Consider the following 11,596-nt stretch of genomic DNA (forward strand, 5'->3'; position numbering starts at 1 on the left):
CAGTCAGCTGTCCATCAGGAGCCTGTCGCCACTCAGACCAGTCTGTGATGGCAATCCACGTGTGTGTGTGGATGGTGGGGACATGGCTCCGGTGGGAGGGTGAGTGGGGCTGATGTGAGCTTGAGGCCCTCCTTGCTGAGGACACACAGTGAGGGGAGCCACAGCAGCTCTTCCGTCCAAGGGGTGAAGTGGTGTTGGTCTCCTGCAGAGGTGGGACCAGGAGGAGTCAGAGTGACAAGAACATGGCACAGCAGCCGCAGGGGGCTGGACCTGCTGTGAGCAAGCCCTGGAACTTCATGCCTGAGCAAAGTTTGGTGGCCTCAGTCTACACCAAAATGAAATCCCTCCCTGCAGATAGAAATCTGTCCTCTCTTCTGAGCAAGGCAAAGCTCTTCAACCTCCTTGCTCTCCAAGTCCTGGCCGACTCCAGCTGCTTCTGCAAGTCCTGTGAGCAGCTGCATCACGCGTGTACCAAGTTCTGGTTTTGGTGGTGGTGCAGGCTGTGCTGCAGCTGCAAACCCCAGCATGGCCACACTGGTGCATCCTGTCTGCTCACAGCTCTGTAATCCTGCCACAGGACACCTCCTCCCTGCCCCAAACCCACCCCGCCATCCTGTGTGCAACCATCCTGTGTGCAGCCTGGTCCCACAAGCAGCGCTGACAACACGAGCTCTGCCGAGAAACGCTGAGGCAGCTCCTTCAAAGGTCACCCTGGTGATTACAAGCACAGGAAAGGTTCAGACGCGTGAGACAGCTGTGGCTGTGAGAAGGGGGAAGTATGCACCGAGTTGTGACTGCTGTTACAGGAGCTCAGGAAACCAAAGCCTGGGGAAGGTGGAGGAGCTTGGGCGCTCTGTGGTATGAGGACATCACCCCCAGCACTGGTCCCATGAGTGAAAACAGCTGATAGAGGAAAAAACCAGGAGAGTGAAGATGTTCAGCCACCAGAGTCAGGCCAGCAGTTCTGCTCTGAGGAAGGCAGCACTTGGCTGGAAGTGTCTGGATGTGCAATGCTTGGGTTCCAGCTAATCTAGCACTGGTGTTATCAAAGCTGCATGTCCTTGGCTCTCTTGCCATCCTCTGCCAGAGAACGTGAGCCCTGCTGAAGGCCACGGTGGTACCCACAGGTAAGTGGCTGAAGTGGGTGAGATGAGACCTCTCACCTCCAGTTAGTAAAATGAGTCCCACCAGCTAATCTTGGACAAACTTGGAAAATAACAGGAATATTTTAATCTGCAAGAAGCAGTCCCCAGTGATAATTTAAAATCACATCAATGTATATTAGAGATAGGAGCTACCTGCAGATCCTTAAGTCACCATCACATGAAATGCCTCTGGACATGAAGAAATGGACTTTTAAAAGCAATCTTTGCACCGAGTCTGCACAGGATTGCCCTGCAAGGCAGACTGATCCTCACTGCCAGCTGGTGAAGCTGTGCCAAGCTTTATGTCCCCACAGCACACACCTCTGGAACAGAGTGGGTTCCTTCACTCAGGACTCAGTTCTCCAAATTCTTTTGGTGGAAGATCAGATATAGGCCTCTCTTGATTTCTTTTTCTGTGGCAGCATATCTTTGCAGCTTTCTGGTCTTGTCTCCACTGGTCTATTGACTGCTGGCTTCTCCGAGTTCCCAGAGATTAAAAAGAGCAGGATAGATCATGAACAGGAACTCTTGATGGCAAAAAAATTTAATAGCACAGAGCTGAAGTAGCACAGTCTGTAGCTTCTGAGTCTACTTCCAGCCTGGAAGCCACAGCAGCTTCCCAGCACTGAGCATCTCTAATGTGCTCAACCCTCAGCATTAACCAGCCATGAGTCATGTTCTAAATAATGCTGAGATGTGGTTTAGAGCCAAGTTTGTTTCTTTAGAGAATAGATGCTGATCTCCTTTATTTACACTCCGGTATTTAAGTTTTCCTGCCTAAGATGAATAGAAACTTCTCCTTTTCACGCCTCCTTCTCACATTGTCATGCCCTTTCGGGGGCCAAAGGTTATCAGGAAATGAGTCAGGAGTCACCAGAAGTTCACGAGAGCACTGGCTGCTCTGCTTGGTGCACCTGCACTGCTCTGCTGAAGCCACTCACAGGGTGATGATCCCTGACTTTCCTAGAAGCTGGGACTGCAGTTGCCTCCCAGTCCCAGCTCCCCATCCTCCCTCCAGCCTATGCTGGGATGTGAATGTCTTCTCTGTGCTGGGGGCTGGAGGTGTGCAAATGCTCCTACCTTGGTGCAGAGAATTGAGTGCTGTGAGCTGTGCTGGGCAGGGAGGAGCTCTGGGTGTGCCAGCACAGCGAGGCTGGGGCTGGGAGGGCTCATGATGGGCAGGACATGGGCTCTTCCAGCTGTTTTACCTCCAGCCACAGGAGGAAATCCCGACTGGGGCTGGGCTGGCTGCAGTTGTGTGTGGGATGGATGCTGAGGGCACAGCTGCTGCCAGAAGCTCCTGCAGGAGCAAACGCTGTCTGTGCTGGTCTCTGGTGAGGCTGCCTGCTGCAGCAGCTCTCCCAGAGGTGTTCCCTGCCAGCATTTCTCCAGCTGCTGCTGCAGCTTTGGCAGCACTGCCCATCAGCACCGTGACTGCTGATTCCTGACGAGGCACCTACTGCCACTGCCCCCCGTCCCCAAAAGGGGCTGCTGAGGAGATCCTGGTTCATCAAACTCACCAGTCCCCAGCCCATCAGCCTCCACCCACCTGCTGTGCATTGTTGCTGTTGAGGCAGATGAGACATACAAAAGGATGCGCTACATCTCAGAAGGCTGATATCCCGTTTGTTACAACAGCATGCTGTCTTTTTATACACTCTACAAAGTTTACACTTTATTCATTGGTTACAATAGATCAACATAATGTTCACTGGTGTAAAACCATCTCCACCTCTGTTTTTCACAAAACTTTTCTAAAAATACTTTTCCCAGCTGCAGGTTTTTTCTTGTTTATCTTCTCCTCCTCCTCCTCGGTCTCCAAAGGCCTCGGTAAGAAGTAAACCATATCAATGAACTCTCTCTGGCTCACAGACCAGCTGTAAGCCCTTTCCACAGTGCACAGCAGAGGTTCCCAGTACCCTTCTTTGGGAATGTGTTTTCTCGGTCCTGCAAGTTGCTCCTTGGACCGAGGTGGTTCTGCTGATCACAAGAACACTTCCCGAGGCTCAGTGGTCCTTCATGTCCCATCCCTCCAGCTCTTATATGTGCACATGGAAAGAGAGCAGCGAGGCACAGGGAAGCCCCAAATCTCACAGAAATGTGATGCCCTGATGCAGAGCAGCCCCTCCTCACTCCCCTCCAGCAGGTTTAGTGTTGCCGTGTAAACCGAGCTGCAGGTCTAATCCCTGGGCAGCTGCCAGCTGCTCAGACACCAGTTTGTTCCCAAATCCACACATCCTCCTCACCCTCTGCCCCCTCCCTTGCCAACAGCGCGTTTGCACCTGGGGAGAGACAGGATTCCTGACACCCCTGGTAAGGCTCTTGCAGCTATTGGGGAAGAAAGAAGTGGGAATAGCACTTCCTCCTCCTCCCCTCTCCGTTTCTTCATGGCTGAAAGCTCAGTGATCTGTTTTCTGTGGACAGGTGAGTTGTGCTTTCCTGGTATTCCCATGGGAACCAGGGCTTCCAGGGCAAACATCAGCTGCCCCAGCCCTGGTGAGGACCCAGCTGGTGCTGGTTCTGTCACCACAAGGTCTCCAGCAACTTCAGCTCTGTGGTGGAGGCTGCAATGTGCCCATCTGTGGCTTTGCAAATCTCTTTCCTCTTCTGCAAAACAGCGTGGTGCAAAGCACTGAAGTGCTAATCTGGAGGGTTTATTACAGCAGGTGGTGAGGAAAGACTTAAAATCTAAAATTCAGCTAAAATCTCTGCTCTATGGGTCACACCCTGCCCTCCAGCCTGCTCCTAGCACAGACTGCTTACATACTATTGGGGCAGACAAATTTCCTGAGGTGCCAGCCAGATGCCTTAAAACTGAGGGAAAGCCAAACCAAAATGAACCTGATGTAGCTGGGTGCTTTAATTTGCGGGAAGAGCTGTGCAGCAGCAGGCTGGTTCCCAGCTGAATCTTTCTTGCTGTATCAAGCATAAATTCATCAGGTATTCCATTTCCTGGGAAAAAAAAAATAAAGCAGAATAATTCACTTGGAAATAAAGAGTGGAGCTATTTTTCCCCCTGACATGGTGAATGCAATTACCTAAGGCATGGGAGGCTGAGATAACTCACTTATTCAGCCCCCACTCTCCAAAGAAACCATCATCATTCTGTCAGAAAAGGCTTTAAACTCCAATTCACATCCTGAATGCTAAAACATCACCACATACAGAAGCTGTCCTTATGATTTCCATGCACCAGCTGCTGCATCACAAGGAAAACACACTCACAGATAGGCCAGAATGTATTATTGTCAAGGCCATATTCACAGTGCAAGCTCCTTGTGTTTGCTGACCCTTTTCCTGATGCTGTTGGTGTCTCCTTGTCCTTCAGGAGCAATTCCTAGTGAAGCAAAGCACACTGGCACCCTGTTAGTAGTGTGTGAGCCACGCTGGGGCTGGGAAAATGTGCATGGGGATTGAGAGTCTCAAGCTGTGTCTGTTTGGAGAGCTCAGTGCAGGCAAGCCATAAGCCTGTGATTGCCCCCAAATTTAATTCCATTTAGGCGGCACTCTCCCACTTCTTCTGCCATTACATAATGGGGAGTGGAGTAATGACTTTCAGCAATGCTGTTTGAGTGGCAGCAGTCCAATTCTGGACTGTATTTTTTTTTTTTAATGGTGGGGGGAGAGCAGGTTGGCAGAGGGGAGAAAGCATCCGTTTGGTTCGTCTGCAATCCCTGTTTCGCTCTGGGAGCTTTAGAGGACAGACACATTCTTCCATCTCTGCTAATCCTCCTCTGATACAGAGGATTTTCCTGCCATTAAATGATAGCTTGTGAGAAAAAAATGCCAACTTTTCAGAGACTGACTCGTATGGCTAAGGGCAGCCTCGTGAGCAGGAGGGAGGACACGGCCACTGCCTGGCCAGGTAAGCGATGCATCCAGACGATTTCTGTTGGGAATTTTGGTTTCCACTGTTTTATGCTGAGCTGGTTACACTCCTCTGTACCGGCCCCTATTTCCTGGGGATAGAGCCAGTCTCTTACTGTTGGTGATCCTTTCCCACTTCAGATGACAGGAATCTGCCTTTGGCATGGCTTGTGGGAAGGACACGGATGAGCTCCTGAAAAACAGTAGCACAAAGCTGCAGGATTCCCTGAGAAGGTCAGTGGTGGAAGAAAGATACTCACCAGGAAGGTGCTGGGGACTTCTTCAGTTTGAAAGTTTGTGAGAGAAGAGCGTTTTCCTTCATCTTCCTTTCTAAATGTAGATCTTTTTGTGGAAAAATGATGCAGGGAAATGTCAGAGGATGAAACCCATCTCTGTTCTTCCTGTGTGCTTTTAGATCCCTCAAGTTTGCTTGCCAGACCTGAAATGCCACTAGAGAATAATCAAGGTAATGTTTGCCATCATTCTAAATGGTGAGTATACTCTTATTCTCCATTATCCAGTAGTGGATTAGACAGATCATTTGGAAAAGTGGCGGTTAAATATTCAATTATTGCAATCATTGTCTCTTTACTCTTCCTAAGACTCTGCAATCTTTGTTTTTTGTTTCTTTTCCTTTGGTCTCTCACTTTTTCTTCCAAATACTGAGTTACTGTAGTGTTTAAAAGAGCAAAAGATATAATCCATGGGAGGAAATTTTTTTTATTCTTTAATGTCACAAATATTTTTGACCTTACTGCTCTATTTCACTCTTTTGCTCAAACACACATCTCATTTGATGTTCCACTGAGTTGCTGAAAGCTTCCAGCTGCTTTCCATCTGTGAACGTACTTTTTTAGGGAAGGGGAAGGACTAAGGTGGGAAAGATGGGAATGTTTCAGGCTATGGTGATCAGAGGAGATCTCGCCAGATCAGGGAAGATCTGATCTCTTTTGCCCAGAGCAACAGCTCTCCCGAGGGTTTGGTAGGGTTCAGGTGGTGGATTTTTTCCAAATTCCTTTCCAGGAGAAAGAGGAGAAATTGCCCACAAAGGCTGCATTGCTGAGAGGTTTCTCTGAGCTCCTATTGCTGGGGGGATATTTTCTCATGGACCACTGGATGGTCCTCATACTCTTGCTTTCCATGTCCTGCACATTGCAAAGATGCACTTGTAAATAAAGATCTTAGGAGTCTGCTATGAAATGCCACCAGCAGAAGACTCAGATTTGGCACTTGTGTATAAGGAAAGCAGGCTGGATATGGCTTGGGGGCAGACATTTCCTTTATTGAGTGATTAGAGAAGAAGCGGGGGGGGGGGGGGGGGGGGAGGAGGAGATTTGTTTATCAGCAGGCTCATTCCTACCCTGCCCACCATGTGCACAGCAGTGGATGGAGGTCTGCTCTGAAGGCTGGGATGTGACTGAGCGTGGGGCAGCTGGAGCTAAACACGGAGCTTGCTCAGGACAGCCTCACCTATAGGACAACCTATGCACAAATGTCCCTCTGGATGTCACCCTGAACCCACACAAGGCTCCCTACCAGCAGCAACACTTGCATCCATCATTTTCCAGACAACCACCTCCAGTCTGACATTTGGGAACAGGCAAATCCTTAATCTGTCTGGCCCTCAGTTTATGTAACTGCCTAACAAAAACAACATATGCCCCTGTTGGCACGCAGAAGGTGGACTGGTGAAGAGGGGAGCAAATGAGGCAGCCCCTGGGCAGGCTGCACAAAGAAAGAGCAATCTGAGACCAGCATATTGCTCCCCTTCTTGTCCTTAAACTCCAGCTGTTGTCAGGGGGACTGAAGGAGATTTTCCTTTAGCGGTGGCTGTTAGATAAGGGCATGGGAAAAAGGGAATGAGCAGACAAACAAAATGACAACCTGTATAAAATCCTTTCCACCTCCCAGAGACCTTCACTATCATTTATCCTTGAAGTGATGTTGTTTTGCTAATTCTCCAGCCACAATAGTGTGCCCAGGAATGATGAGACCTGAATTTTGATGAAGAGGCCACAGCTCATCCTTTTGTGATGCTCTCTCTGTGAATCCAAATACCTTTCCTACATGCAATAACCAGAATGGTTGAACAGATCCCAGCTCCAGGGCAGCTCTGGGATTGATGCCCTTCAGTGGGAACTGGTTTTGCAGGTCTCTTTTACACAGGCAGTGTAAACTCCTAAATACAGTCCCATGCATGTTGTCTTTAGAAAGGATGGAGGAAAGGCAGAGAAATTTTAGCCCAAACTGTCATTTGTCCTGTATATTAAAGCCTTAAGGACTGCAAAAATAAAACTTGATGCTTGCTGAAGCTGATGCTTCTGGACATGTCACCTCACAAGTGTGTCTTATTAAAAATGCCCACGGAAATACAGCTGTAGTGGGCAATCACTGTGCTGCAAACCACAGGGAGAGGCAGCCCAGCTGCTGGATGCTTCCCCCTCTGGACACTCAGCAAGAGCATGGAGGAAACCCCCCTGATCCCAGCAGTGCAGAAATAGAGGTGGCTGTGGGTAAAGCTGTTGATACCTCATGTTTTGCTGAAAAAAAAAAAGAAAAGGATTATGTTTGCATGGGAGCTTATAAACTGCAGCAGAAAACTAGTCAGCAGCAATAGCACCATTTTGTGCTTGTGACAACCTGGAGATCACTGGTGTTGCTGCTAATTTTGTTAAGGAGAAGGTAGGATGTGTCCGGGAGAGCAATTTAAAAAACTGCCTTCAGTTCCTCCTCTCTAATGAGTTTATTTTCATGGAATTAGAGAAAGAATTTCGCTGGAAGGGGCCTAAAAGATCACCTCATTCCGAGCCCCCTGCCATGAGCAGGGACACCTTCCACTAGACCAGGTTTGTCAGAACTTCATCCGACCTGGCCTTGAACACTGACAGCATTGGAGTATCCACAGATTCTCTGGGTATCTTCTGTTAGTGCCTCATTACCCTCACGGTATAGAATTTCTTCCATATATCTAATCTAAATTCTCTTTCAGAGGGGAAAAGCATTTTGCATTAAAAAAAAAAAAAAATCACTTTTCAGATTTTTTTGGACTGGATGTTTATCCCTCGCAAAAAAAAAAAAAAAGCCTGTCTGTGGAGGCTGATGTCTCCCAGTCCTTTTGTTCCTTTTTGTTCTTCTCTCATTTCTCCCAAGAGCCTTCTTCTCTTCCTTATAGTCCACCCACCTGCGTGGGACTAACCTGAGAGGAAACAACAGCCTTGCACCTCCCATGTCAGGCTGATAAAGGACGAAGTGGCTGCTCCCATCAAACATAAGGCACAAGGGTGACTGTCCTGAGAATTGGCAAAGCAGCAAAATCTGTGCTGGAGATGCAGAGTTTCTCATCTATGATGAGATCATGAAGCCAGCAGTTGAACAATATCTCTTAGTTTGTTTTCACTCACACAGTCATACCAGTACACAGTGGGAATGTGTTTTCAAACACTGCATTGCGTTTCCTTGAGAGCTGAGAGTTCCCCTTCCAGTGCTGCACCAGCTCATGGCTCTGGTGGAGAAACATTAGGTTGGAAGAGTAAAAGAAAGAAAGAAGCAAAAAGTATGAATTTGACACACTTTGGGCAATTAATTGATCACCCCTGCCCATTGCCAGACTCAGCATACACTGCCCTCCCCTTCTCCACACCCAGGAATGCTGTAACTCACCCACAGCTGCTGACCTTCAATGCATTTCTGGCTGCTCCCTGGCCAAACCATGTCTCCATTGGGCAGCAAAGAGAGCCCAACTGAGAGACTTGAGAAATACTGAATTCTAGGCGAGCCTCCTCCTGGGGAGAGGAATTAATCAGAGATAGTGTTCTAGGTGACATACATTCTCAGCAGGTTTAGAAACCCCAGAAGATTTTTAGGAATTTTACACAAGAGCTCCTCAGTCAGCACTGGTGTACAAGTGGCAATTAGCTTGGCTAGAGGGACGGAAAACCCAGTGTAATTTGTTTTGCTGCTGTGACTAATTAATTTGCTAATGATGCATTATTTTCTCTCCTGCCTGGCCTCTGTGGGGATGGCAGTGATCCTTTGGGTCCCACAGGTCCACGGGGTGTGGGCCTGCGTGCGTTCCTGCCCTCCCAGCTGCGTGTGCACCCCGGAGAGGAGCTGCTCCGTGCTGTGTGACCGTGCCGGGCTGGGCCAGATCCCCAGCCAGTTCCCCTGCGAAGCCTCTTCCATCAACCTGGATAAAAACAGCATCAAGTTCCTGTCTGAGAGGGCCTTCGGCACGCTGCCTTCCCTCAAGTCCCTGTCTCTGAACCACAACAACATCTCCTTCATCACGCCGGGGGCGTTCAAGGGGCTGCCCAGCCTGACGGAGCTGAAGATGGCCCACAACGAGTACATTCGCTATCTGCACACTCGCACCTTCACCGCGCTCCGCCGCCTCGTCAGGCTGGACCTGGCCGACTGCAACCTCTTCAACATCCCAGACAGGATCTTCATCGAGCTGCCTGCTCTGCAGGAGCTCTTCTGCTTCCAGAACAACTTCCGAAGGATCCCAGGCGCCATCAGGGGCATGGAGAACTTGACCCACGTGTACCTGGAGAGGAACAGGATCGAAGCGGTGGCCTATAACTCCCTGCAGGGCCTGACCAAGCTGAAGTACCTGAATCTGCAGGACAACAAGATAAATGTCATCCACGAGAGAGCTTTTCAGGGCTGTCAGAGGATGGAGTACCTGTACCTCAATGACAACCTGATCAGCGAGCTTCCAGAAAACTCTTTTGATGGCCTGAGGCGCCTGAAGATGCTCAACCTGGGGGGGAATTTTCTCAGGAACATTTCCAACACCTGGTTCCGGGACTTGGGGGAGCTGGAGTTCCTCTACCTGGACCGCAACAGGATCAGCTACATCGAGGAAGGGGCTTTTGAGAACCTCACCAGCCTGGTGGCTCTGCACTTGAACAGCAACAACCTGACGACGCTGCCCTTCTCCGTTTTCGAGCCCGTGTACTTCCTGGGGCGCCTGTACCTCTTCCGCAACCCCTGGGAGTGCGACTGCCGCCTCGAGTGGCTCAAGGAGTGGATGGAGAACTACAGGCTGGTCAGGGACATCCCGTGTGCCTCCCCCTCCTCCGTGGCCGGCGCTGACCTGACGGACGTGCTGTTCGAGAGGTCTCCCGAAGGTTACTGCCTCGACCCGCTGGAGCTGAACGTCACGTCCGAGGGGCCGACCCCCAGCCAGGAGCCTTGGTCTACCACAGAGAGCAAGTTCAACAGCCTTATCTCCAAACTCCTGCTCCAGATGGGCCTTCCTGAGGAGGTGGCAAATGCCACTGAAGTGTACAGTAACAGCACGCAGATGGATGGACAGACTGAAGGGGTTTCCTCTGGCATGGGGGAAGGCAGATCCGAGGCTGATTCCTCTTCCTTGTACCTCCCAGCACTTTGTACAGTGATTGCTCTGCTGTGCAAATAGTCCAAGGGCTGGATGGAGCAGGGGTTCTGCTAAAGCATTTAGACCCTGCGCCTACTTAGTCTTCAGAGAAAAGTTTTATTGTGGGTCTCTGATACATAATGGGCTCCACACTCTTCCAGGTTGGGTTCCTTGGATCTGGCTCTATATTCCCCTAGGAGCTGGTGAGATCTGGGTCCCATTCTGAGTGACAAATCTCTCCTGTGGGTGTCCCACAGCCTCCTGGATACTCACAGGGAGATGAACAGCACTAAGATTGAGTTTTGCCTAGAGACGTGTGCTGTTCCCTGCTGGGAATGGAGGGAAGAGGGGTCTGTCTGTTTGCTCCATTGGGCCAACTCGTGAGAGCAAGATGTTCCATGGTGACTCAGCTTCAGGAGAGCAAAATGAGGCTGCAAAACCAGGCCCTTCTTCATGTCCTGACAGACACCCACAGCCACGGCAGGCACTGCTGAACAACGGGAAACTATTCCTGGTTTCCCCCAGCGGGTGCAGGAGGGAGCAGGGCAGTCCTGGGCAGCATCCAGGGATGCTGGAATGCTGGATGCAGCACTCGGCCTCATGAAAAGGAGGAAAGTGCCAGGGGAGGGCACCTGGGATCTGGGATGGGCACAGTATTTTGGCCGTGACCACAGGCAGAATTTCGATCCTTTCTCCCCTTCTCTTATCTGGCACTGGTGTGGGAGAACCACATGGACCCACTTTTGTCTAAACATTCTTCTCTGAGGCAAAGCTACTTAAACTCAACCTATTTATTCCCATAATTTCAACGTGTTTAATTTTTCAGTGAATATCTTGTTTCAAGGAATAAATTTTTTTATTTGTAGATTGTTTCATGGCATGGCAGCAGGGCCAGAGCACGGTGATGACAAATGCAACCAGGCCCTATGAAATATTTTGTATTTCCATGACTAATATGTACCATGTAGTATGTCATATTATGCCATACTGATAAATTTCTTTTATATGTCATCTTAAATGTTTTATCTTTGAAATCTTCGATGAAAGCTGCTAATATGACCAGAAAGAATGAGGATTTATGTATCAAAACATATTAATAAAAAATTTGATATTTTACTCACAAAAAGAAATTAACTGCTCAAACCTAGGGTTTTTTTTTTGTTTGCTTGGGTTTTTAATTTTTTTTTAATTTTTTTAATTT

At 49.2% G+C, this 11,596-nt stretch overlaps 1 protein-coding gene across 2 annotated transcripts; it reads left to right on the plus strand.

Annotated features, from left to right (window-relative positions):
* Nucleotides 1-4,818: 4,818 nt before the first annotated feature.
* On the plus strand, nucleotides 4,819-10,583 carry NYX (nyctalopin). 2 transcript variants are annotated; one of them, XR_015801833.1, is made up of 3 exons: nucleotides 4,819-5,010; nucleotides 5,154-5,246; nucleotides 5,428-5,566. XR_015801833.1 is itself a non-coding variant. In XM_088160387.1 (3 exons), the coding sequence occupies exons 1-3, from the start codon at nucleotides 5,176-5,178 to the stop codon at nucleotides 10,435-10,437; spliced, it is 1,581 nt and encodes a 526-aa protein (XP_088016513.1). In that variant the 5' UTR covers nucleotides 5,045-5,175; the 3' UTR covers nucleotides 10,438-10,583. The 2 variants fall into 2 exon arrangements, 1 of the variants encoding a protein (XP_088016513.1); XM_088160387.1 differs by lacking the exon at nucleotides 4,819-5,010 and adding an exon at nucleotides 9,038-10,583 and having other exon boundaries at nucleotides 5,045-5,305; nucleotides 5,428-5,478.
* Nucleotides 10,584-11,596: the final 1,013 nt, after the last annotated feature.

The sequence above is a fragment of the Sturnus vulgaris genome, chromosome 2 (assembly GCF_052056855.1).
Source record: "Sturnus vulgaris isolate bStuVul1 chromosome 2, bStuVul1.hap1, whole genome shotgun sequence".
In the NCBI taxonomy this organism is placed as follows: Eukaryota; Metazoa; Chordata; class Aves; order Passeriformes; family Sturnidae; genus Sturnus; species Sturnus vulgaris.